This window comes from Cotesia glomerata, linkage group LG5, assembly GCF_020080835.1.
Source record: "Cotesia glomerata isolate CgM1 linkage group LG5, MPM_Cglom_v2.3, whole genome shotgun sequence".
Taxonomy (NCBI): Eukaryota; Metazoa; Arthropoda; class Insecta; order Hymenoptera; family Braconidae; genus Cotesia; species Cotesia glomerata.
Genome location: NC_058162.1, coordinates 12,477,951 through 12,505,778, shown reverse-complemented (window position 1 = coordinate 12,505,778; position 27,828 = coordinate 12,477,951). Strand labels below are relative to the sequence as shown.

The window sequence follows — 27,828 nt, the reverse complement described above, 5'->3', positions numbered from 1 at the left end:
TTATTCAGCTCCGTTGATAAAAGTAGTATATTCGTTTGATTTGAGTAATGTAGTTAGTAAGCTCTGTGTTGGTAAGCTTGGTCGTTCAGTACCAATTTCTCTTTGTTGCTCTGCTTTCAATGCTTTGTTCTATTTTCTCGTTATTGTTTTTCTTTATTGATACTGATTGTTATTTAAATTCGTTATATTATTAATTTAATTTGCTTATAATTAAAATATATAAGTTATAAATTTTATGATCACAATGGTGAAAACAGTGTACTTGATTGGTGATGTATTAAGTGAATTGGGTGGAAAAAAATTACCTTCATTGAAAGAGGTTATGTCTTTTTTATTTTATGCTATCTCAAAACGAAAAATTTTTCAGTGAAAGAAAGCATATTAACCACTGTCGACAAAGTTTTCGAAATTTGGTGTGTGGCACAAATCCCGACAAGAGAGAAAAGATCTGCTTTTTTAAAACTAACCTCAAATCACAATCGATGGAGGAATTTACAAAAAAACTGTAAGAGGAAAAAGTCAAAATCTCAAAAAAAAATGAATCCCTTTTTCGGGACGAATTAAATAAACTATTTGATATAGCTCATGCTGATGTGCTAAATTTACTGGATAAAGAAAAAAGATTATTTTATTTGGGACAAAAATCTTCCAGTCGACGTGGTTTTATATCATATAATTCTCAACCAATTCCAGAAGATGTTGAAGATATGGATGTTGATGTAAGCGATGAAAATAATAACTACAGTAATAGTGATAACAATAATGAAGAGAACATTGATATCAATTATAATAACAATAATGATACTGGTACATTTGATGTCGGAGAGTTCGGTAATGACAATGTTGACTATTCTTGTACAGTTGAGACTGATAATGTTGTTAATCATGAAATATCAAGTCAAACATCTAAGTTATCCCAGAAATCTTTGAAAAGTAATACTTCTCGTATAATCTCTGATTATGAAGATGAAATTCCAAAACAACAAGTGCCTAAAATTGATCTAATGACACCAGAACTTGCTGCGGCTTTGGATAGAGCTAATGTGAGTAGTAGGTCGGCGACTTACATTTTTGCTGCTTTATTATCTAGCCTAAATATTGATTGTGCAAGCGTAAACTTCAGTCATTTGACTATTCACCGAGCACGGGAAAAATTTCGCAAAGAAGCGACGTTAAATCTGAAAACTAATTTGGAAACTGATAATTATGTGCTACATTTTGATGGAAAACTGTTGTCAGATATTACAGGTATAGAACAAGTTGACCGGCTTCCTATTATTTTATCATCATCAAGTAAATTTCAACTGTTAGGAGTCCCCAAACTAGAATCTGGAACTGGACAAAATCAAGCTTCAGCTATTATTACAACAGTAAAACAATGGAATATTAATACTGATAACATCAAAGCATTGTGTTCTGATACTACAGCGTCAAATACGCTGTAGTATTTTGGAAGTTATAACACCAATCAAAGATGAAATTTTGAAATTCGTTAATAATCAAATAGAAGTAAAATTTTTTAATCCAGCGCTAAAGAATTATCAACTGATGTTAAAGTGAAACATGAAAATTTATGAAGTTCCATATAATCATCCATTTTACACTTAATAATTAACCCCGTTGTAAATAAAAATATTGGAAATCAATTTCACATGATTATTACACTCTTAATCATCATTAACGATTGCAATTGCATTTGTAAAATATTTTGTAACTTTTACTTCACGTCAGTTGATAATAATTTATGTTCTTTACTTTGAGGTTGCAATGTAATTAATTTTATTTTGACTGAACTTTTTTTGTAAATGGATCATTGTCGTGACGATTACCGTGAACTCCTGCAATTATCATCGATATTTTTGAGTGCTACTACCACAAATATTACATTTAAGCGTCCTGGAGCCGTCCATCATGCAAGGTGGATGGCTACAGCAATATATAGTTTAAAAATTTTTTTATTTAGAAATGAATTTCATCTTACTAAATCAGAAATAGCTGGATTACGAGAACTTAGTTTATTTATCATAATGTTCTATTTAAAAGCTTGGCATACTGCGCCGTGCGCTATAGCAGCACCTAATAATGATTTAACTTTAATTAAAGAATTAATTTCATATAAAAAATTTAATAATACTATTTCACGGGTATGCTCAGAAAAATTAGCCGATTACTTGTGGTATTTAAATAACGAGTTGTCTGTTTTATCTCTCTTTGACGAAACTGTTTCAGTTAAAACAAAAAGAAGAATAGTTCATGCTTTAAAAAACTGTGAAACCAATGAAACTACAACGAGTCGTTTTATAATCGATAAGAAAAATTTAGAGTCATTATTAAATAAAGATCTTAGTCAATTTGTATCTATGAGATCGATAAGTCTGTTTAAATCGTTTGATTTGTCGTATGATTCCATTGATGAGGATGTAACTTTGTGGCCTCAGAATCTAAATTACAAAAGAATCTTGGAGTATTTTGAGAAATTTCAAGTTGTAAATGATGTAGCAGAACGCGGCGTGGCATTGATAGAGCAGTATAATCGATGCTTAACGAAAAATGAAGAACAGCTTCAGTATTTATTGCAAGTAGTGACAGAACACAGAAAACGATATCCTAATTGCAATAAAAATAATTTTATAAAACTGTAATATTTTCAAGTTAGAAAAAATTTTATGAATTGTTGTTAAATATTATTTTTTGTTATAAAGAATTGATTGTTTAATAGAATTTATTAGTATTTGGTAGAAAATAAAATAAATTTGTTATAAAAGAGACCCAAAAATCATTTATTTGATATTTGTAACCTTTAGATTTACGTATTTGTACTTTTTGTGAGTTAAGTATGGAGTAAATAAGCAAAAAAAAAAATTAAAATCTCAGATTAACAGAATTCAATTGATTTTACAAAAAAAAAACAATATCAATATAAAGTATGATTTTTTTTTGCAATTTTGTTGGAAAATATTTGAAATTTTTGATTGGTGTTATTTTTGATTACAAATATCTTCGAAACGGTTGATCTGAGGAACTTTAACCTCTAAACGTTTTTTGTAGAGCGTAAAATTTCCTATAAGACCTCTCTCTGGGATATTGCGTAAACAAGTCATTCCGAAGTAATTAAAATTCAAAAATAAAAAAAAAGTTTTCTCGTGTTATTTAAATAGAAAAATTACAAATGAATTGAGGCAAACCTTAATATTAATATTAAGGGCTCTAATAGGCGCCAAAATTTTTGTTTTTAAATGTACTTTCAACTTTTCAACACCATTAAAAAAAAATAATATATATGGGTCATTCCACCAAATAATAACATTTTTACGGGGCGACCCTCGCGGATTATGTTTAAAATTTATGGAGGTGTTCTCTATCATAAGACAAAAATTCCCTGAGAGTTTTAGCTCTTAATACGCAGCGGTCTTGAAGTTATGATTTTTTGAAATTTTGGAAAAAATTTTTTTTCAACTTTTTCGTCAATTTTTCTGATATGAAAAACATTTTTAAACAAAATCGACAAACATTGTATTTTGTAGGAAAAATTCTCAGCTTTTGAATGAAAATATTTATTTTTTCATAAACTTATCAGAAGACCCTTAAAAATCGAATTAAAGTAGAAAAATTGATTTTTTTTGGTGTGCAGCCCAAAATTCTTCAAATTTGAATTTTTTTTCTGAAAGCTGAGAGTTTTTTTACACAAAATATAGCGTTTTGCCGATGTGCATATTTTTTGTTTCGTCACAATTAAATTAAATGTTAGATTCACTATGCAGTAATATAATTCAGAATAGTAATATAATTTTCTCTTTAATGCTAAAATTATAGTACTCAGAAATTTTGAATCACCTGCTTAAAAGATGAGTCTATACTTCGTCACTTATCATGCAGATGGCGCTCACAACTCCCTCTATTTACTTTCATTTTGTGATTCTTTCTTGAGCGATTTCTTTTCGGATCGTTTGTTCTTAACAAAAATATAATTGCTCAAGTTTTTAAGTAATAATTATTGCGTTACTTTGATATTTCATCGCCATGAGTAAACGTATACGGTCAGTAAATTGTTGTAATCCATTCAATGAGTCACGTAAGTAACTAATACAGTGCACTTGACCTCTTATGTATAACCTCTACGTAGAACCAATTAAATTAATGGTCTTGTGTTTAATATTGACTTTTGACATCTAATTAAATGAAACTTTTAGATAAAAAAGGAGTTCAAGATTTAAGAAAATTTCCCGACGAAGAACGTTGGAAATTTTCTGACTTAGATGACACTTCAATGTTATGTGTGCGTTGTCGATTCCGTGTCAAAGAATATATTCCGCCGGCATCAGAGGAAGAGGAAATTATTTCAAGTCAAATTAGTGTTGAAAGTCTGAGTATATCAGCTGAAATTTGTACTCAAGGAAGCAGTTTATCTCGAACTGTCAGTAATTTTAGCGACAATCTATGTGATTACAATGATCATTCTTTAGAGCGATTTTTGAAAATTCCTCTTATTGAAAAAGACAGGTAAAATTTTTCTATTGATTAATTTTTTCATTTACTGAGTGAAAACTTACTTAATTATTTTTCTATGCGTTTAATTTAAGGTTATATTCTGAAAAAAATTATGGACTAAAAAAACTTGATGAGAGTGTAACAGGGAAAATCGAACTTCCCGGGGTCATTATCGACCACTTAATTAACGCACGGTAGATCAGGGCTTTCGATTTTTGACAAGTAGTTTCGACTTGTAACCGGGCGTGCTAATCGAAAGTCCCCACTACTGTCCCCGTAAAATAAAGCGGGGCATAACAATAGGAAAGTTCGAGAGCCGGAGTTGGAGGGTTATAAAAGAGCCGACAGGAGGGACATCGAGGCTTTTTTCCCTTCTGGAAGCCAGTGGCCTTTTGCCCTTGTGAATCAGTGACCTTGTTGAGATCAGTTTAAGTCAATAGAGTGCAAATTTGGACGTCGAGAATAAAGAGCAACTGCAGAGGAAGTTATCAGGGCATTTTTGGAATTGGACAACCCTGCCGCACCCTGGTTCGAGACGACAAGACGCCAAGCAGCTAAGCCCGCCAAGTTGGACCGGAGTATCAGTCGTCGTTGGATAAAACAATAATTGAGTCTCCAGGTATTTTAGATTATTGTAGACCAGATTTGATTATTGATTTAATTAAGAGGCTGAAATAATTAAATTTAATTTCTCGAGCGGTCATTTTTATATTAGCGAATTCGTACTTTAGTTTTTATTGTCAAGGTCAAGTAGTTAGTTTTGTCGCTGAACTTTTATATTGAAAATTAAATTTAATTGATTAATTGTTAATTTATTGGTAGAGAATTTATTAGTAATTTATTATAGGCCTGTTGGCTATAATAAATTAATTTTAGTTAAGAATTTTCAAGACTAAGTTTGAATAAGAAATGAAAATGCGTAATTAAGTTAGTGAAGGTCATTCTATAATGTTCTACGGTTGTAAATTTTGTTGAGACGCTTTAGAATTACAGTAGTTGGATTTAAGAAATTGTGTTAAATTAAATTTAGGCCGGTGGGCTAAATTTAATTAATTTAGTTAATTTAGCGAATGTATTTATTGAGAAATTTAGTGAATTTAGAAAATGATTACCGAACTTGTTAAGAAAATTATGTAGTGAACTTTGTTAAAGATTATTTAGTGGAGATCAAGAAATGAAATAAATCAGTGGGTTTAGTAGAATAAATTGATTGATAACTTTAGTAGAAAATTTGGTTAAGTAAGTTGGAAATGAATTTAGTTAAGAAGATGTATTAATGAATTTAATGAATTAAAATCGAAGGTCGGAATTTTGTGTTAAGTAATTGTTAGGCGTAATTTTGGTAATTTCGGAAAATGCGAAGTTTTGAGATTCAGTTTTATTGGTAATTAAGATGTATAAATAAAGTAGAGAATTCTATAGAATTAAGTTAGCGTCGGTGGACGATTTTATATGGAAGTTAGGTAATTATGGTAATATATGGTATTCCGTCAGGTATACGAGGTTGTTTATGTGAAATTAGTTCAGATAATTGAATAATTAAGAAGTTTTTATTTGGTAAATTATGTTGTTAGTTATTCCGTCAGGTAGACGAGGTTGTTTATGTGAAATTAGTTCAGATAATTGAATAATTAAGAAGTTTTTATTTGGTAAATTATGTTGTTAGTTATTCCGTCAGGTAGACGAGGTTGTTTATGTAAAATTAGTTCAGATAATTGAATAATTAAGAAGTTTTTATTTGGTAAATTATGTTGTTAGTTATTCCGTCAGTTGGACGAGGGTTTAAGAAATTAAGAATCTAGATGCGTAATGGTCTATGATCGAATTAGGAAATTAAAGGTAGATGCGTAATGGTCTAAAATTGAGTTAAGAAATTAAGAAGATAGATGCGTAATGATCTATGTTTAAAAGAATTTAATGATAATTAGTTGTAGGTTTTGGCAAGTGCCTGCGTAGGTGAGAGGTTCTCACAATTAAGTGATTGTTAGGTTAATTTTAAGGGCAATATTGTTAAGAAATTTTGTTAGTTTTAAATTGTTTATATTGAATAAATAATTGAATTGTTAATTGTTAATAATTGTTTCTCGGCATTAATTTTACAGCCTTTCTCAACTTCTCACGACCCAATCTTTCCTTCTCATGCTCCCCGGTTTCTGGGACACCGAGTATAAAATCCCAGCGGCGCCTTTTTCAAAGAAGAAAGGGGTGACCAATTAAACAGGGCTAACCACCCCGTTACAAGAGCTATGCTGCCCTAGAGAATAAGTTCCAATCACAATTTGGAATAGTACCTGAATCTACCTACAGAAAGATTAATCAAGATCATTGTTTCATGATAGCTAAAGTGAAGAAATTACATAACGCTGAAAGTGACAAGTAAATTTTTTTAACAATCGATCATTTTAAAATATCCTCATTTTTTCATATTAATACGATCGATCGTTTGCTTTACAGATCAATAAAAAAGAAGCTGCTTTCAATTTTACCCGACAGTTGGGAAGTCAGTCGTATAGTCAGTGAATCTGAGAATGTTGATTTAGACTCTGGTGAAATGACTACTAATACTTTGAATCCCACAAAAGTTCCAGGCAATCAGCCGCTTAAGTTAGATGTAAAAAAACTTGTCATTGATTGTAATGAAAGCGAAGAAAACTCAAAACAATTAGCGGGCATGAAAGATTTTAAATCTGTAAAGGATTGTGATGGAAATCGAACTAGGGTACAAAAAAAGTTGATTCTTTGTAATTTAAAAGAATTGTACCAAAGCTTCAAAGCGCAATATAATTCAGTGGCAATCGGATTTTCTAAATTCGCTAGTTTGAGGCCTACTTATTGTATTCTTGCTGGAAGTAGTGGTACACATGTCGTATGTGTTTGTACTATTCATCAAAATGTAAAATTGATGTTAGAAGGTACTTGTGTATTTGACATTCTCTATAATTGTACTAAAACTAGTTATTAATCTTATTACATTTATTCCATTTAGGATGTAATTTTCCAAAATTTGCGAAAAACACCGATTGGGTTGTAGAATCTCAGCCAATTTACAAAAATTTATTAAATAAATTAGTTTGTAACAATCCAAAAGAATCGTGCTTTTCCAGAATGTGCAATAGTTGTCCAAATAATGAAGAAATCGCTGATTATTTTCGTGTGTCGTTTAATGAATCTGATGTTAATGAAATCCAATATAAAATGTGGACATCAACAGACCGTTGTACTATTGTGAATGTTACTTCAGATTCCGAAGACTTCATCGATACTTTAGTGACGCAACTTGATAAGCTTTTGAAACATGATTTTATTGCGAAAACACAAAGTCGATTTTTTTCTGATACAAAACTAAATTTAAAGAGCGGTGAATTCACCGTAGTATTTGACTTTGCAGAAAATTATGCATTCGTTGTGCAGGAAGCAGCTCAAGGCTTTCATTGGAATAATGGTCAAGCTACTATATTTCCAATGGTGATTTATTATAACGAAAATGATACTATTAAGCATTTGAGCTTTGTTTGTATTTCAGATTGTTTTAAGCACGACACAGTTTTAATTTATTTATTTCAAGAGCAATTGATTGCCTTTCTTAAAAAGAAGTTTGCTGTCATCAATACGATTTTTTACTTCTCTGATGGAGCTCCACAACAATTCAAAAACAAGAAAGCATTTACAAACTTATGTTATCATTATGCTGACATCGAAATCAACGCTGAGTGGCATTTTTTTGCAACTGCCCATGGCAAAGGACCATGCGATGGTCTTGCAGGTTCATTAAAACGATATGCTGCTAGAGTTTCATTACAAATGAACAATAAAGAGCATATACTGAAACCACAAGATTTGTTTTCCTGGGGAACGAAAAATTTTACAAGCGTTGACTTTACTTTTATAGCTAATGACAATTATTTAATAAAAAAAAAATGTGTTTGACGTACGATATTCTCAATCGAAAACGGTGAAAGGTACACAGTCATTACACACTTTTGTGCCTTTAAAAGATGAAATTGGTTATGCTTTCATTAAAACTGTGTCCACATCTCAAAAAAGTTCAAAAATAAAAGTATTTTAATTATAATGAATTTGCGTTTAATTTAATTGTGACGAAACAAAAAATATGCACATCGGCAAAACGCTATATTTTGTGTAAAAAAACTCTCAGCTTTCAGAAAAAAAATTCAAATTTGAAGAATTTTGGGCTGCACACCAAAAAAAATCAATTTTTCTACTTTAATTCGATTTTTAAGGGTCTTCTGATAAGTTTATGAAAAAATAAATATTTTCATTCAAAAGCTGAGAATTTTTCCTACAAAATACAATGTTTGTCGATTTTGTTTAAAAATGTTTTTCATATCAGAAAAATTGACGAAAAAGTTGAAAAAAAATTTTTTCAAAAATTTCAAAAAATCATAACTTCAAGACCGCTGCGTATTAAGAGCTAAAACTCTCAGGGAATTTTTGTCTTATGATAGAGAACACCTCCATAAATTTTAAACATAATCCGCGAGGGTCGCCCCGTAAAAATGTTCTTATTTGGTGGAATGACCCATATATATATATATATATATACATGAATATATAAACTTTTGAATCAATGCTAATTTTGAGCTTTGCTTGACTACATAAGGGATAAAATGACAAAATTCCGTGTGAATTCCGACACAAGGACCAATGCAATAGATAGATTTCTACGAAATCTACCTAAAAGCAAATTTTAGCGCTGTTGCGCTACATGACTATCTTTGCATAGAGTTTTTCGTATACTCCCTAAAAATTCAGGGATTTTCTAAGGATACCTCCTTACATAAAAAAATGAATGAATTGTAAGATTTTTGTTATTATTGAAGTGTAACTTCTTCAGAATCGTTGTGATTTCAAACTCGATGAAACAAAAAATCGAGTCCATAGAGACACAAACACGTAAATGTATAGGATTCAGCTGGCAAGAGAATGAGATAGAATACATTACACGTTCTCGGTCTCCTCTTTGTGCTATGCTTCGTAGCGTCCCCACTATCGTCTACTAAACATTGTCCATATGTATGCTCTTGTGTAGTGGGATAGTCAGTATATCTATATCTATATTATATCTTGCTCCAGGTCTGACCGTTCTACATGTTTATGTTAGTATGTGTGTAATACATGTGTTTGCGCCTGCGTATGAGTAAGCTTTAATATGGGGCAAGCGTGTTGATTGGTGATGCATTTTTATTTGTGTGAATATTTTAATCTTCTCAATTTTACAATTATGCCAAAAACTACTAGATCAAAAACAGTAATTGACGCTGTTTTCCAAAGATGGTTATTATTTACAAGTGGGATCAACCCAAGCTAAGCCATGTTAATTTTTTTAACTTCCCGCTAAGAAAATTGAAAATTTTCAAAAATCGGGAAGTTATTGTTTTCACCCCGTTTTTCGAAAATTGAGTTTTCATCAGATCTCGACGTTTTGAAGTCCTAGGAAGCTTCCCTAACTATTTCCGCGATGGTGTCTGTATGTATGTATGTATGTATGTATGTATTTATGTATGTATGCAATAGGGTGATTTTTTTTTACTTTTTTTTTTTTGGTCCCATCGTGAATTCTTGTTGGAAATACTCAAAAAAAAATTCCCTGAAAGTTTGAGCCTTTAATATTAATTTAAGTCCTTAAACAAGGCGTTTGAAGATTTCCCATTGAAAATGCACAAAAACTCTGATTTTTAATTTTTGAATTTCTTAAGCTCAGCGGCATTTCATGGGATCACTTTGACCGAAGATGATTTTTCTTTAGAATTGATCGCTCTACAAAAGTGCCCATTGCGGCAAAGTCGTAACTCACACTGGTGAGGCAGTACGGGCCACTGAACCTGATTTTTCCATCAAATTCGCGTTTTTTTGCATTTATCTCGTAAATAGCAAGAGCTACGGAAAAAATGTGAATGACAAACTTGTAGGTAATTCAATTTCCTACAAAAAAATTCAGTAGACCAAATCGCTAAGATCAATATTAAGCGAGATATTAAGCCTTGAATTGATTTTTCCGTGAAATTTTGGCTGATCATTGGTTTTAACTTATTAATATCTTGTTTTCTTTCTCTGTAATATTATATTTTTTATTCAATATATTTTTTTAAGGCTAGAAAAGTAGGATATAATAAATATCTTATATATAAAGAATAGGCTGTATCAAAAAAATCGACTTTTTTTTTTGAAAACTATACGGAAAATATTGTTCAGGATACCGAAAAAAGGTGCCTGGTAAAACAGGAGCTCTTAATTTTAATATTAAGTTGTGCCTCATCACGATTTTCCATTTTCCATTTAATTAACATGGGAAATTTTTTTGTGCAAAGTTTGGAATTTTATAGCTCTTTAACCAATAGTTGAATTGTTTGGGTCACAAAATATTATTATAGGAAATTGAACGCTCTTTAAAAAAGGTATCTAATAATTTTTTGATAAATACAATCCTTTAGAAGTTATTCGAATTGGAAATTGACACTCATAAAAATTTTAAAGTTTTTTTACTAAGGAATTTTGTAGCTCTTCAACGATTAGTTGCATTGTTTAGGTCAAAATATATTCTTGTAGGAAATTAAACGCTCTTTAAAAAAGGTTTCCTGTAATTTTTTTAGAAATGCAATCCTTCAAAAGTTATTCCAATTGGAATTTGACAATATTGAAAATTTTAAGGTTTTTTTTTACTTTTTGGGGCATCTAATTAATTTATTGCATAATTATACTCAAAATTCTTTTTCCTCCGATCTTTTTCTGAATATAAAAATTATTTTAACGATATTTTAGCCGTAAATGCATTTAAAAATACTTTCTTTAATTACTTTTTTCTGATATAAAGATTTTAATTATTGTTTTTTTTTTATCCAGCTTTTTTCTTCTAATGTATATTATTTTTTTATTATTTGTATAAAATACACTTTTCAAATGCATTTGTATAAAATACACATTTTTAAATTGGAATAACTTTTGAAGGATTGCATTTCTCAAAAAATTATAGGAAACCTTTTTTAAAGAGCGTTTAATTTCCTACAAAAATATGTTTTGACCTCAATAATGTAACTAATCGTTGAAGAGCTACAAAATTCCTTAGTAAAAAAACTTTAAAATTTTTATGAGTGTCAATTTCCAATTCGAATAACTTCTAAAGGATTGTATTTATCAAAAAATTATTAGATACCTTTTTTGAAGAGCGTTCAATTTCCTACAAGAATATCTTGTGCCTTAAAAAGATATATTGAACAAAAAATATAATATTACAGAGAAAGAAAACAAGATATTAATAAGTTAAAACCATTGATCAGCCAAAATTTCACGGAAAAATCAATTCAAGGCTTAATATCTCGCTTAATATTGATCTTAGCGATTTGGTCTAAAAAATTTTTTTGTAGAAAATTGAATTCCCTACAAGTTTGTCATTCACATTTTTTCTGTAACTCTTGTTATTTACGAGATAAATGCAAAAAAACGCGAATTTGATGGAAAAGTCAGGTTCAGTGGCCCGTACTGTCTCACCAGTGTGAGTTACGACTTTGCCGCAATGGGCACTTTTGTAGAGCGATCAATTCTGAGAAAAAACCATCTTCAGTCAAAGTGATTCCATAAAATGCCGCTGAGCTTAAGAAATTCAAAAATTAAAAATCAGAGTTTTTGTGTCTTTTCAATGGGAAATCTTCACACGCCTTGTTTGAGGACTTAAATTAATATTAAGGGCTCAAACTTTCAGGGAATTTTTTTTTGGGTATTTCCAACAAGAATTCACGATGGGACCGAAAAAAAAAAAGTAAAAAAAAATCACCCTAGTGTGCATGCATGCATGCATGTGTGTGTGTGTGTGTGTGTGTGTGTGTGTGTGTGTGTGTGTGTGTGTGTGTGTGTGTGTGTGTGTGTGTGTGTGTGTGTGTGTGTGTGTGTGTGTGTGTGTGTGTGTGTGTGTGTGTGTGTGTGTGTGTGTGTGTATGTAAACCTCTCATAACTTTTGAACGGCTTGACCGATTTGATCGCCGTTGGTGCCATTCGGAAGGGTTCTACTAAACTTAGATTTTGAATTCAAGTTGGACTGATTCGAACCGATAGATTTTGAGAAATCTTAAAAAAACTGCGAAAAAAAATTGTTTCAAATGTGGTTTTTTTTTTAATAACCTTCAAACGGCTCGACCGATCAATTAAAAAAACTAATCAGCTCTTAACATCGAAAAACCACATTGATCACCACCAAGCCGGTCGAAATCGGTTGATTTGTTCGTGAGTTCTCATTGACGAAAGAAATCGAAAAAAAAGTGTTTTTTTCGAATTCCACCGAAGTTTCCGGTCTGATCAATTTTTGTTTAAAAATATACCATAGAATTTCAAAAACTGCGTCGAATGCCGCTATTCGCGTGAAAATCGGTTCATTCATTCGAAAGTTATTGCGGTTTGAAAATTCAAAAAATAGTGTTTTATTAACTCGTTGAGGACACACGTCGAAAAAATTACGTTGAGGACACATGGGGTCCAGTGGACCCCACTCAGCAAAACATCTCTAATTCGTTTTTTATGTGTTGTATTGACTTATAATTGGCACCAAACTTTAATATAACATTCGTTCTAAATATCTTAATAGTTATTTTTAATTTCTAATAATTTAAAAATACTGAAAAATCATTTAGAAAAAAAAACTAAACTTTTTTTATAAAAAAAGTCGCAAAAATTTTGATTTTTACGATATCGAAAAAAAACCGACGCCATTTTATTCGGAAAACAATATATTTTATGGAAAGAAATCAATATTTGATGAAGTTTGAAAAAAATATATTTATTCTGAAGTTTGAAGTTACGAATTTCGGTCAGTCACTTAAAATGAGACTAACAGCATGGAGACCTTTGTCACGCATCACAACTAATTGCATAGATTTCAACCGACAACAGATGGCACACTAAGTGTTACTTATAAATTTCCGTCTAAATTTAAATTTGCCTCAAAGTTCGCCTGGGGTCCACTGGACCTCATGTGTCGTCAACGGGTTAAACTTCTATCAGACTTTTGAGCTCGGAGAGCTCAAAACTACACGAAAATTACATTTTTGAGCACGAAGAGCTCAAAAACGTAATAAGTGCAATTTTGGGCGCTTAATTACGAAAGTAGCGGGAAGTTGCAGGGATGGCCTTCAGGGACAACCGTTTTCCTAATTTTTTTCTTATCAAATTGAACAATTTTTTTTTTTCAAATTTTTTTTTTTTTCAAAAGATCAAATAGAAATTTTATCCAAAAAATGAAAGCCAAAATTTTTTCCTTTCAAAGGCAAAAAAGCCATCGAAATCATTTTTTTTTTTCTTTCACGACATTTTTATCTTAAATGCGTTGTAAAAATAAGCAGAATAAAAAAAAAAATTAAAAATTTTTAATTTTGTCACTTAGTTATGGCCCAAAATGGGGTTGACTGTACTTGAAAATTATGACCCAAAAGATATATAAATCAAATTGACACTAGAGCATTTGTTTCCTATTTCAGTTACTATAAACCTCTCGTGTTATTTGTTCAATGTGAAAATATAGAGACTTAATGTAATATATCGACGGTCTAATTAGCAATTTGTCTAACTTCTTATTTTTTAGAGGGTGATTTTTTAACATTTTGATGTAGCAATAATCCAATTATAAATTATTTGAATGATTCAAATCTAAATATTGTATCAGTATTAGATTTTAATGATATTAAATGGTTTTTTAAAGTGATAATAAATTTTGAACTAATTGGTTTTTTTCGTACAAATAAAAGATTCTCTCAAATAGAGTTAGACAATTTGCTAATTAAAACATTGATATGTAATATAATTGTTTACATTGGGCTCGTTCAAGTTTACTAAGCTCTTGGGAGATCTTAGCAGATCATGTACCAAAACTAAAAGTGACTACATTCTCTCTAAAAAATATCTATAAAAAAAAAAAAACAATGCAAATTATACTAATCTAAGCTCAGTCCAACGAAGAAATTAGTAAACTTGAACAAGCCCATTAAAATATTAAATAATTTTTAGGCTCGGTGAAAAATAATAAACCTTACATTTATCCTATCTCAATCTCTCGTACCCTACCCTTGATTGAAAATACTAATTGAAAAGTATTAAAAATGATGAGATTTAAATTGTTTTCAATAATCCTAATTCTTTTTTTATGTATTTTAAATATACAGTTTACATGAAAGGACTGTTTATTTTTTCAATACTTTTCAATGAGTATATTTAATCAGGGACTTTTCGAAAGTTTCACTTCTACCGTGTGTGACTTGCACACACACACACACACACACACATTTTTTTTTATATATCTATATGTATATAAGAGATTTCCACCTATGTAGAGACTCATCAGGATATCTCTGGAACTATAAGGCTTAGAGACTTGAAATTTAGTAGGAATATTACTTTTATTGAATATAAGTCAGCTAAGAACAGATTTTACAATATGTTACCTTAAAAGGGGTTGCGGGAACGTTAATAAAAAGAAACAAAATATTTGAAACCGTAACTCTTACAGACCCAGGAAAAAATAATCAGATATGATCATGTTTGTTCATGTCCCAGTGAACACATGACTATAATATGATGTCATTTATAAGTCACAGGAATGTCACAATATTTTACGTAAATATGATGTAAGATTGACCCATTTTAATTGTGATCCAATTGTAATGTAAAAATTTGTGTTATAATTTTGACATTATACTGATGAAAGTTGATTACTTCTCTATGATATCACGGAAATGACCTACATATTACGTACAACTGACATAATATATTACCACATACAAACATATAAACTACAATATTACCAAACATTCATGCCATCATTGTATGTCATAACAACGTAAGTTTAACATCATGCATTTACATCAGTGACCAGTCACGGTTGTACGTAATCCTAAAGTAAGTTTAACATCATGCATTTACATCAGTGACAAGTCATGGCTGCACGTAATCTTGACGTAAGATTAACATCATGTGTTTACATCAGTAACAAATTACAGTAGTAAGTAATACAAATGCCATTTGAGAGTCATTATTTTACATCAATAATTGATCACAATTGGGCATAATACTGACGTAATTTGAAAGTTACTTTCTAAATCAGTGACAAACGATTATTTTCTATAATATTGATAAAGTTTGGGGGATGTATTTTTTTAATATAATCGATTGATCAAAATTTATCAAGTATAAAACTTTTTTGATAAGATGTCTAATTTACAATTAATCGCTGAAAATCGGTTTCAAATTTTTTAAGAATCAGGAAGAGGTAAACAGTTGATTTAAGCTGATAAATTTAAGTCCGTTTTTAACAACAAAAATTAAAAAATTCCTATTATTAATGAATATATCCAACATATTAGCAAACATATAACAAATTTTTCATTTAGGTTTTTAAGAAAAATACATACAAATTAAATACATGTGGGATATAAATTTTTTATATCTATGCTTCTATGTTTCCATACACTGCAGAAAAAAAATCCTGACTTAAAGGTTAATTTCTTTGGATCAAGAATATATTAATGATGACGCTTAATTTCGTGAATGAAGTCATTATGTCTTCAGACAAAAAAATATATTTTTGCTCCAATATAACTTCGGCCACCGTCAAAATTTTCTTGGTGCAAGAAGTACTTTTTTTCGGTGTATATATTTCTCACTTATGTTTTTTCCATGAATTTAGGTACTTTTATACATTGCAAAAATATTTTCGACTTGGTTCAGTATAGATGACTTGGTGTGAAAATTATAACAAAATACCGTGTTCAATTTATATGGCATGAACTCTAAATTTTTAAACCGTCAAACGAGTAAATGTATAATTTTCTATAATTTTGCATCAAAAGATTAATTTTCAGTCATTTAAATAATGTGCTATTGCTTGAAAAATAATTTTCTAACATTAGTGCTGTCACTTATGAAACATTGAATGAGAAATAATTCAAACAGTTTCATGATTGTCATTGACGAGACTATAATAGTATCTTACATCAAGTTTTGTAATGTTGTTAGTATGTTAGAAACATTTTAATTTCGAAAATAATTAAAATTACAAAGAATTAAAGATTAAAAAAATCTAGAAAACGGTTGATCCTAAAGGCCATCCCTGAAACTTCCCGCTAATTCCATATCTAAGCGCTTAAAATTGCACTTATGACATTTTCGAGCTCTTCGAGCTCAAAAGTATAGTTTGTATGTTCTTTCGAGCTCTTTCAGCTCAATTATTTAGCTGTTCTAAGCTTTTGAGCTCTTTGAGCTCAAGAGTCTGATAGAAGTTCATAAAACACAATTATTTAAATTTTCAAACTGCAATTACTTTCGAATGAATTAACCGATTTTCACACGGTTGGCAGCATTCAACGCAGTTTTTTGAATCTTAGGATTAACGTTGAAACATAAACCGATCAAACCGAAAATTTCAGAGAAATTTGAAAAATTAACTTTTTCCGAATTTTTTCAACAACGATAACTCACGAACCAATCAATCGATTTTAACGTTCTTGGCGGTGATCGAAGTAGTTTTTTAGGTTCTATTAACACCAACACACAAAAAAAATCGAGAAACGGTTGATCCTGACGGCCATCCCTGCAACTTCCCGCTTATTCCATATCTAGGCGCTTAAAGTTGCACTTATGATACACTTCTCACAAAAATTAAGGGAGCAGAAAAAAAATCTAAATTTTTGGGGGATTTTCAACAGGCTGTAACTTATACAAAAATGGTCGTACAGCAAAAAAAAAAAAAGCAAATTGTAGCTCTAAGTATTTAGTTTTCGGATCTGAGTTTGAAAATTTTTTTTTGAAAATATTTTTCGAGTAATCATAAGAAAACCACCGAAAAAAAAATTTTCGAAATTTTTTTGGTTTTTTTTTTTAATCTACGGACGTGGAAAAAATTTTTTCGACTCAACCTCCATATGGACCGGATAGCTTGTTTATTCAGCTTTAATTTCGTTTTTTTAAAATCTCGATACAAGCATTTCTCGCTGAGATATCGATGTTTGAATGGAAAAAGATCATTTTGTCTTTGATTACCAATATCTCAGCAACCAATGATTGCACAGAAATTTTGAGGTTGGTTTTAAAAACTTGAATAAATTCTCTACAAGGATTGGCAATTGAATTTTGAAAAAAAAATTTTTTTTCAATCATTACATGAATTTGAAAAGCATCCAAAAGGGCTTTTGTCGTTTTTGGGAAAATCAAGCGCCCAATCAAAAATATTGCGGAAACCACTAACGTTAAGTGTGCCTTTTACTGTTCAATATACCCACAAAAACCCTACAAAGTTTCAATTCAATCCAGCCACCCGTTTTTTTTTTCCCACTTGATCGAATTTTTGAAAAAAATTTTTTTTTCATTTTTCTCTCAATTCTGTATTAGTGACTTGAAAAATTTAAGGGAAAAAAAAAAAAAAAAAAAAAAAAAAAAAAAATTTTGAGAAAAAAAAAAAAAAATTTTTTTTTTTTTTTTTCAATTGGCTAAAAACTTCAAAAAATTAAAAAAAAAATTACCGCCGGCATTAGCGTTACCCAAAGCGTACCACGTGGAGGTTGCACGGCGGATTTACGCTTTTGTGCTTGCGCACGTGTATGTGTGTGGTTTTATCAGAGATTGAGACCCTGTGGTTCGTCACTTCCACAGTATTTTGTGACTCCAAACTCACTCTCCGAAGATGTGTGTGTGTGTGTTTTTTCCCTTTAGGGGGAATCCTTTTTACGGATTCTAGGCATAGTTGTTTGGCCTGGATATGTGGCGACTCGACGCAGCGTCATACTAAAAACTCGACGCTAACGCCCCTACCCACTAAACCCTAAACCCCTTTCTCTTCTATCCTCTGATCCCCCATGGTACCGCCGTAAGGCATTTCTTCGCGGGGGGAGGAATTAGCTGCCGCTCTTCCTTCTGGTGGCTAAGATGTTATTTCTTCCTTCTAGATTCTGTCTTTTGCTCTTTTTCTCTCGATGGAACGCAGCTCTGTAAGCACTTCTGTGGCAAAAGTGTTCGTTGCATTCCAGGCAGCTTCTGAAGACAGCATTGCTTCTACGACTGACTCTGGTTGACTTCTCCTCTTCAAGATCCTCTCCAGCTCCTCACGTTGTGGATTAAAACGCGAGCACTCGAAAAAAACGTGCTCCGCATCTTCAGTGACTCCAGGGCAGGACGGGCACTCCGGAGAATCGTCATGCCTAAAGCGGTGAAGATAAGCCCGAAAACAGCCATGTCCTGACAACATCTGCGTTAGGTAGTAGTTGACCTCTCCGTGTGTGTGTGTGTGTGTGTGTGTGTGTGTGTGTGTGTGTGTGTGTGTGTGTGTTGTGCTAATACCGCGTATTGCCACCTCTGCTCCTGATAACAGCCCGCAATCTTTCAGGCATATTCTAAATGCAGTTTCGAATCATTGACTGCGGAATCCGTCGCCAAGTTTCGATTAGTGCCCGCTCTAATGCTGCTAACGTTCGTAAATTGGGATAATTCTGGCGCAATCGGCGCTTCAGGATATCCCAGACGTGCTCGATAGGGTTAAGATCAGGGCTTACCGCTGGATGCCTTAACAACGTTATGTCGTGTCTTTGGAAAAACCGACGGGTGACGTTTGCTGTGTGAGGCCGGGCATTGTCTTGCATAAAAATAAAACCTCTAGTTTGCTGCCGTAGAGGCAAGACAACAGGTCGCAAGATCTGATTAATGTAACGCGTAGCGTTTAGATTTTCGTGGACGATTACCAAAGGAATTCGTGAAAATCTCGAAACTCCTCCCCAAACCATCACCGACCCTCCGTTGTAAGCAGCTACCGGTCGAGTGAAGTTACGTGAAAAACGCTCTCCCTGACGGCGCCAAACTCGGGGTCTTCGGTCATTTCCAAACAGGCATACCCGACACTCATCAGAAAACAAAACATTGTTCCATTGCCTTACGGTCCAATGAACATGTTGACGAGCGTAAGCCAGACGGTTTCGGCGATGTATGGGTGATAACATCGGTACTCGGGCGGCACTTCTTGATCGCACTCCAGTCTCACGGAGACGATTTCGAACCGTTTGAACTGAAATGTTCCGCGGTTGTTGTTGTCGTCGTCGTCGTTGTTGTTGCTGTTGTCGACGGTTCGGAAAATTTCGGGCGACAACGTTCGCAGGAACGAAAGGTTCTTGACGAACGCGCCGAACGATCGCTCGGTCATCACGAGGATTTGTTGCGCGACGACGACCTTGGCCAACTCGTCGTTGATAACCACCGGTTTCCAAATACCGATTGTATGCGCGAGATACGACAGATGAACTAACGTCCATACGATCCCCGACTTGTCGGTAATTGTACCCTTCTTCCACTAGAGTCACTATCTGAGCGACTTGTGGCGCGGATAAATGCCGCCTAGGCATTATGAAAAAAAATAAAAAGAAAACTAAAGTTAGCAAAAACTCAGTTAATTTGCTTTTCTAAAAATTAAAAAATACGGTAGTTTTGAGAAAAACTGTTGATTGGCTCGATTACCAAGAAAGCAGGTTAGTTTTAAGAAAAATTTTTTTTTTTTAGACACTGTTGGAATTCGCACGAAAAAATTATTGTCCCAATAATCGTAGAACGAATATTCGACTTGCCTTGGGGGTATCAACTTTTAATTTATTCAATTAATTTGTGACTAGGAAAATTAAAGTGCGGAAGAGTAAAATCGGTGAGAAAGTGAGTCGCTACATTTTTTTTGATTTGGGCCAATTGAAAAAAAATTAAAAAAATTTTTTTTTTTTTTTTTTATTTAAATTTTCGATTTTTTTTTTTTTTTTTTTTTTTTCCTTAAATTTTTCAAGTCACTAATACAGAATTGAGAGAAAAATGAAAAAAAAAAATTTTTTTCATTTTTGATAAAAATTATGACATTTTCAGAGCGAAATTCTTGCTCCTTTAATTTTTTCAAAAATTCGATCAAGGGGAAAAAAAAACGGTTGGCTGGATTGAATTGAAACTTTGTAGGGTTTTTGTGGGTACATTGAACAGTAAAAGGCACACTTAACGTTAGTGGTTTCCGCAATGTTTTTGATTGGGCGCTTGATTTTCCAAAAAACGACAAAAAGCCCTTTTTTGGATGCTTTTTCAAATTCATGTAATGATTGAAAAAAAATTTTTTTTTCAAAATTCAATTGCCAATCCTTGTAGAGAATTCATTCAAGTTTTTAAAACCAACCTCAACATTTCTGTGCGATCATTGGTTGCTGAGATATTGGTAATCAAAGACAAAATGATCTTTTTCCATTCAAACATCGATATCTCAGCGAGAAATGCTTGTATCGAGATTTTAAAAAAACGAAATTAAAGCTGAATAAACAAGCTATCCGGTCCATATGAAGGTTGAGTCGAAAAAATTTTTTCCACGTCCGTAGATTAAAAAAAAAAACCAAAAAAATTTCGAAAATTTTTTTTTCGGTGGTTTTCTTATGATTACTCGAAAAATATTTTCAAAAAAAAATTTTCAAACTCAGATCCGAAAACTAAATACTTAGAGCTACAATTTGCTTTTTTTTTTTTGCTGTACGACCACTTTTGTATAAGTTACAGCCTGTTGAAAATCCCCCAAAAATTTAGATTTTTTTTCTGCTCCCTTAATTTTTGTGAGAAGTGTATTTTGGAATTCTTCGAGCTCAAAAATACAATTTATGTGTTATTTTGAGCTCTCCGAGCTCAAATAGATAAAGTTTCCGTGCTTTTGAGCTCAGAGAGCTCAAAAGTCTGGTAAAAGTTTAATAAAACACTATTTTTTGAATTTTCCAACCGCAATAACTTTTAAATTAATGAATCGATTTTTATGCGGTTGGCGGCATTCGACGCAGTTTTTTAAGCCTCGCAAAGAATTTTTTAAGTTTGAATTGATCAAGCCAGGAATTTCGGAGTGATTCCAGAAAAACACTTTTTTCGATTTTCTTTCGTTCACGATATCTCTCGAATGAATCAATCGATTTTGACCAGACCGGTGGCGATCGACATGGTTTTTTGAGGTTGTGAGCTGATTAGTTTTTGGAGTTGATCGATACAGCCGATTAAAAGTTATTGCAAAAAACGACATTTAAAAAAGATTTTTTTCTTTGTTTTTTTTTTAAGATTTCTCAAAATTTCTCAAAATCGATCGGTCCGAATCGGTTTAAATTCACAGGAAATCTAAGTTTGGTGAACTCCTTTCGAGTGGCACCAATCGCGATGAAATAGCTAAAACCGTTCAAAAGTTATAGGCGGTTCACATATACTTACACACACACACACACACACACACACACACACACACACACACACACACACACACACACACACACACACACACACCTGCAGCAGAGGAGAAACTGCTACCAGGCGCGTCCCCCGTAGCGGATGGGACGACCTTGGATGACACTAGGTCTCTTAGTTGATGAGGTACAGAGGGTAGGAGCCAAATAAAATACGCTCCCGTGGACAAAACTCCCCTTTTAATGGGTTGGTCACACTAACTGACCTAGCAAGACGATCGTTCTCCGCTGTAACTCACTGGGAGTGTCTGGAACCCATGTCGATTATTTCCGACGATGCGGGCTACGGCTGATGTGAGCTTGCTCTGCCGAGGTGTAAGTTGCAGTAGCGGATCAGGAGCCAGCCACTTCGGGCCTTGATCAGGAAGTACGCAGTGAGTGTTAGAGGTCGGAACCTTCACCGCCCCGAGCAAGTCTAGTCCGTCCGTGTATTCCAGGACTGGCTAAGTGTCGACTAGGCCTCAGGGAACTGGTGTAGGAGTACTATCTCCGAGGGTACACCCGTTCCTAGTTAAGATAACCTGCTCCACTCCGTACGATGCGCTGGTTAACCAAAGCATGGAGACACAAAAGGAAATGAACAGAAGTTTAAATGGGCCACATGCCCAACAAGCAGCGATTAAAGCAAGCGCTGAAATGAAGAGAACGCAAGCGCTGGAGCGCCTTGAAAAGCTGACCACTGAGCTGCAAGAGTTTGTCCAAACATAGGTCAATATCCACAAGGAGATAAAGACCAAGACAACTGGTGTAGTCAATGCTCTTGGAAGATTCAAGAAACTGGACGAGGAATGGCAGTCATTACGACGACGCATTCAAACTGAAGTTGAGACGGAAGAAGCAATGGAAACTGGAGCCGACGGCGACGGCGAATCTCCTGCTGAGGACAAGGGTGAAACTGACTCAAGGCCTGGGAAGAGAAAGGACCGAAATTCGTCAGCGCCAACCGACAAAGTCACAAAGAAAAAGTACTTGAAAAAAAGCCCTCCGCAACGAGTAGTAGAGCAGAGTGACGAACCTAAGAAGGCGTCTGATTGGGAAAAAGTACAGTCTAAGAAGAAGAAGAGGAAGCTAGAGAGCAACTCTTAAAGCAGCCGCCGAAGGAGCTCAGGCCAGAGCCTAAGCGGAAAAAACCACGCAAATGGATCAGACCCGACGCACTGATCATCCACCCGGCCGAGAAAACAAAGTATGCCGAGATTCTACGTTGCATAGAGTAGGACGTCCCAGATGAGCAGGTTCGTTAAACTGTGGATAAGATTAACAAGACCAGAAGTGGCGACTTGTTGATTACGATTTCGAGGAAGAGCACTGATAAAGGCCAAGCCCTGCAAAAGACGATTGCGGACATCCTTGAGGAGGAGTCCAAAGTGATTTGCAAAGGGCCACAGGAGACCATCGAGATCAGAGATGTCGATGACGACACGACGAAAGAGCATATTCAGACCGCTCTAAAGAGGGAAGCTGGAGAAAGTTGTCAAATCCCACTAGAGGCAATCAAGATCCGTAAAGCCTTTAGGGGTACGCAGACAGCCACAGTGTCACTACCAGCAGCTGCAGCACAAAAGTTACTAGAAGGAAATTGCAAAATAAAGATCGGCTGGGTCAATTGCCGAATAAGAGCAATGAAGAGACCCATAAAATGCTTCAAATGCTGGCACTTTAGGCACTTCGGATCTCAGTGCAAAAGCGAAGTCGACCGGTCTAAGCACTGCATAAGGTGCGGAAAAGAAGGACACAAAATTGCTGATTGTAGAAATCCAGCTAAATATGCACTGTGCATTGAATGGCACGGCGTAGAAAAGGTAGCTCACCATGCAGGCATGAACAGATGCTCCGTCTTCCAAGAAGCACTCCAGAAGATAACGAAACGAAGAACTTGAAAATATTGCAGCTCAACCTCAATCATTGTAAGGCTGCGCATGACCTTCTTATGCAAGCTGTGCGCGAATTAGAGGCAGACGTAGCACTTATAAGTGAGCCTTATAGACATCTGAGTATCTAATCCTGCGGGAAATGTCCTTTTCAGAGAACAGTCAACAATAAAGAAGCCGGCTTCGTAGCAGCATGGGTAGATGGCCTCCGCTTCTACAGTTGCTATGCACCATCTAGTCTCTCTAATGAACAGTTTGAAGACTTCCTTGATCAGCTAACTGAGGATGCAAGAAAACACTTTTCCGTGTCAATAGCTGGTGACTTCAATTTCCGGGCAGCAGACTGGGGCAGCAAGTTCACTAATACACCTGGAAAAGCACTTCTCGAGGCAATAGCCACACTGGACGTGATCCTTCTTAACACCGGTGACACGCTAACGTATACTAAGGAAGAGGCAAACTCAATTGTCGACCTCACATTTGTCAGCAGTTGCTTAGCTCGAAGAGGTTTTTCTTGGAAAGTATTGAACACCTACACAGCCAGCATCCATAGTGCGATACTATGGGAAATATCAACTGGCCAGAATCTAACAAGAGTCAACATGAGCGTTAGCGCGGTTGGGTGGAAAGTTAAATCTCTCGACCTCACTGCTTTAGTAGTAGCCCTAGAGTGCCATCCAATCATCGTAGAAACTGCTGAAGAGAAGACCAAGGACCTAATGACACATTGGTGCTTGCGACACCAGTATGTCTCGGAAACGTGGCATGAATTTAAGACCTTCGGTGTACTAGTGGAACGATCACATTAGCATTCTACGTTCAGAGTGTCTTAAAAAAAAAGAAAGTTTCAGCGTGGCTACAGACGACCTAACGCCGCAGAGCTGTTGGTAGAGTATAAAAAGGCCTTTCGAGAATTGAACAGAGCCATCAAAGAAAGCAAAAGACACTGCTGGAAAGAACTGGTCGCAGAAGTATAGAAAAATCCATGGGACAGACCGTATAAGGTGGTTATGACCCACCTGAAATGCCAGCTTATGCCATCACCTACGTGTCCACAACTCCTAGAGAAGATTGTTACTGCACTGTTTCCCCAACAGCCGGTATTCACCTACAAGTAGGAGCAGTTCAACCCTGAAGACATCCCAACTATCACGTTGGATGAGTTGATAGAGGCAGGCAATCGAGTAGGGAATAATAAGGCGCCGGGATTGGACGGAATCCCTAATATTGCCCTGAAATCAATTCTTAGGGCAGCACCGACATTATTCCTGGACGTTTACGATACATGCCTGAAGGAAGGGACTTTTCCCCAGAAGTGGAAATAGCAACAGCTAGTACTACTTCCGAAAGGGAAAAAGCCGCCGGAAGAACCGTCATCCTACCGATCACTCTGCATGTTAGACACGGCCGCAAGATATTCGAGCGCACAATTCATCAGAGAATAGAGGCTGTAGTCGATCCACTCCTGGCAGAGAACCAGTTTGGTTTCCGAAAAGGCCGGTCAACTCTGGATGCGATCAAATTGGTTGTTGATACAGCCAAGGATGCAATCGCCGGAACGAGATGGAAGGGTGGAAAGAATAAATACTGCTTGGTAAAAAACGTACCAGGATACCTTCGCAGAATGGTAGCGAGCTACTTCACGAATAGGGTCCTGAAATATGACACGAAGAATGGTACGGAAGAGTACGAAATCACCGGAGGAGTGCCACAGGGATCAGTTTTAGGTCCTCTGCTATGGAACATCATGTATGATGGCCTCCTGAGAATAGCATTGCCTACGGGAATCAAACTTGTAGCATATGCGGATGACGTAGCTGTCTTGATCGTCACAAAGCACCTCGAAGAGATAAAAATGGCATTTGATATTACATTCAGACGAGTCAATTTGTGGATGGACATGGTGAACTTGCAACTAGCCAAGCATAAAACCGAGGCAGTGCTCATCACCAGTAGAAAAACGGTAGAAACTATCAAGTTGAGAGTCAGAGAACAAGAAATCACATCACAACCATTTATCCGTTATCTGGGAGTGATGCTGGATGCCCAACTCAACTTCAAGTGGCAGGTGGACCACGTCAGTGCCAAAGCGTCAGTAGTGAGGGCTAGTTTCGCACGGCTGATGCCTAACATCGGAGGCCCAATGCAGAGCAGGAGGCTACTATTATCATCAGTAGTCACGTCAGTGCTCACTTACGGAATATCCATTTGGGCTGATGCACTGGAAACCTAAGAATCATGGAGAAAAGCTGGACCAATATATTGACTGAGTGCCCTACGAGTAGCTAGTGCCTTCCGCACTATATCAGAAGAAGCAGTGTGCGTCATTGCCGGAACCCTACCTCTTAGAGTTCTAGCAGAGGAAAGACGAGCCCTTTACCAACGAAAAAAGTCAACTGCACTGAGCCCTGAAGAACTTAGAATTGAAGAACGGCAGAACAGAATAGGCTGATGGCAACTACAATGGGATGCTGCAGAGAAGGGTAGGTGGACGTACCGCCTCATCACGGCGAGGTCAATTACTATCTTACGCAGATGTTGTCGGAACACGGGTGTTTTCGAGAGTATCTACACCGCTTTAAGCACGATGACTCTTCGGAGTGCCCGTCCTGCCCAAGAGTTACTGAAGATGCGGAGCACGTCTTCTTTATATGTCCTCGTTTCGATCCACAGCGTGAAGAGTTGGAGAGGATCCTGAACCAGAGAATGCAACCAGATTCACTAGTGGAAGCAATGTTGTCGTCAGAAGCTACCTGGAACGCTACCAACATGTTTGCAACAGAAGTTCTCAAAGACTTGCGTTCCACCGAAAGAAAAACAGCAAATATCAGAAGATAGAAGGAAGGAAGTTAACACCTTAGCCACCAGAAGGAAGAGCAGTAGCAAGTTCCACCCCTCACGAAGTAATGCCTGACGGCGGTTTCCATGAGGGATTAGAGGAAAGAAGAAAAGGGGTTTAGGGTTTAGTGAGTAGGGGCGTTAGCGTCGAGTTTTAGTATGACGCTGCGTCGAGTCGTCACATATCCAGGCCAAACAGCTATGCCTGGAATCCGCAAAAAGGATTCCCCCCCTAGAAAAAAAAAAAAACACACACACACACACCATCGCGGGAATAGTCAGGGAAGCTTCCTAGGACTTCAAAACGTTGAGATCTGATGAAAACTCAATTTTCGAAAAACGGGGTAAAAAGAATAACTTCCCGATTTTTGAAAATCTTCGATTTTCTTAGCGGGAAGTTAAAAAAGTGCGTGCGTACAAAGTACAGATGTCAGAAGTGAATTTTCTTCGGCAAACTAGTTTTTAAATCTTGTTTATATTTATACTAATCCAAAGCTTTATTTTTCCGAGACACAGAGGGAGAGAAAAAGGAAGATATGTTGGGAATTTAATGAATTTAATTGTAATTAAAATAATAAAAGTGTCGGAAATTAATACAAATTATAAATTTGATTTTTTTCAATTCATTACTTCGATGATTACATTATTTGATGTGATTTATTTTGGTAATGTTGTGATCGAAGCATGATGATAATTAAAGTATCTAATATAAGTTCGTGTTTCAACATTACCTAAATATCTTGTGAAAATAACATCTATTGTCGTTCCTGAATTTATAGTTGATGTGTTTGGATTATTATACATAAATTATTGATGTATGGACATCTAAAGTTCTAATATTTAACTACTAAACGAATACATGAACCAAGAGCGTGTATTTTGTCTCAATCTCCCTTTTTCTCTCAATCTTTCACACTCGCTTGCTCCTTACTCTCGCTCCATGGCTATGAGCTTCATACTACGTTCGCCCTTACTCACTCTCTCTCAATCGGTCTCAATCGCTCTCTCCCTCTTCTTGGACAAAAACGTCTCACAATTTTGTGTCGCTAATATTATTATTACTGCGTTTCATTCGTAAAAATTTTACCCTCATGCGCGCAAAGAAATTTCACTTCAAAAATCAAGAAGATATAAAGTAAAAGCCCCAGTACCTGCTCACTCCATGTATTTATATATCTATATTCACAAATTCAGATATACAAATACATGGAGTGAGCAGGCATTGGTTCCTGAGCAGCTGCTGGGGTTCTTACCTTATCTAAAATTGAACGATATTTTTTTTTGCAAATTGTAGTGCTTCTATATTATCCGAAGGAACTTCGTTCCTACTTGGTGTCCCATGTCACCACATTATTTTTTTG

The 27,828-nt window shown here is 34.8% G+C and overlaps 1 protein-coding gene across 1 annotated transcript; it reads left to right on the top strand.

The window, feature by feature from the left end:
• Positions 1 to 6,820: 6,820 nt before the first annotated feature.
• Positions 6,821 to 18,551, top strand: LOC123265492. The gene is made up of 4 exons (XM_044729281.1): positions 6,821 to 6,864; positions 6,943 to 7,400; positions 7,475 to 7,998; positions 18,507 to 18,551. The coding sequence occupies exons 1-4, from the start codon at positions 6,821 to 6,823 to the stop codon at positions 18,549 to 18,551; spliced, it is 1,071 nt and encodes a 356-aa protein (XP_044585216.1).
• The last annotated feature ends 9,277 nt before the right edge of the window (positions 18,552 to 27,828 follow it).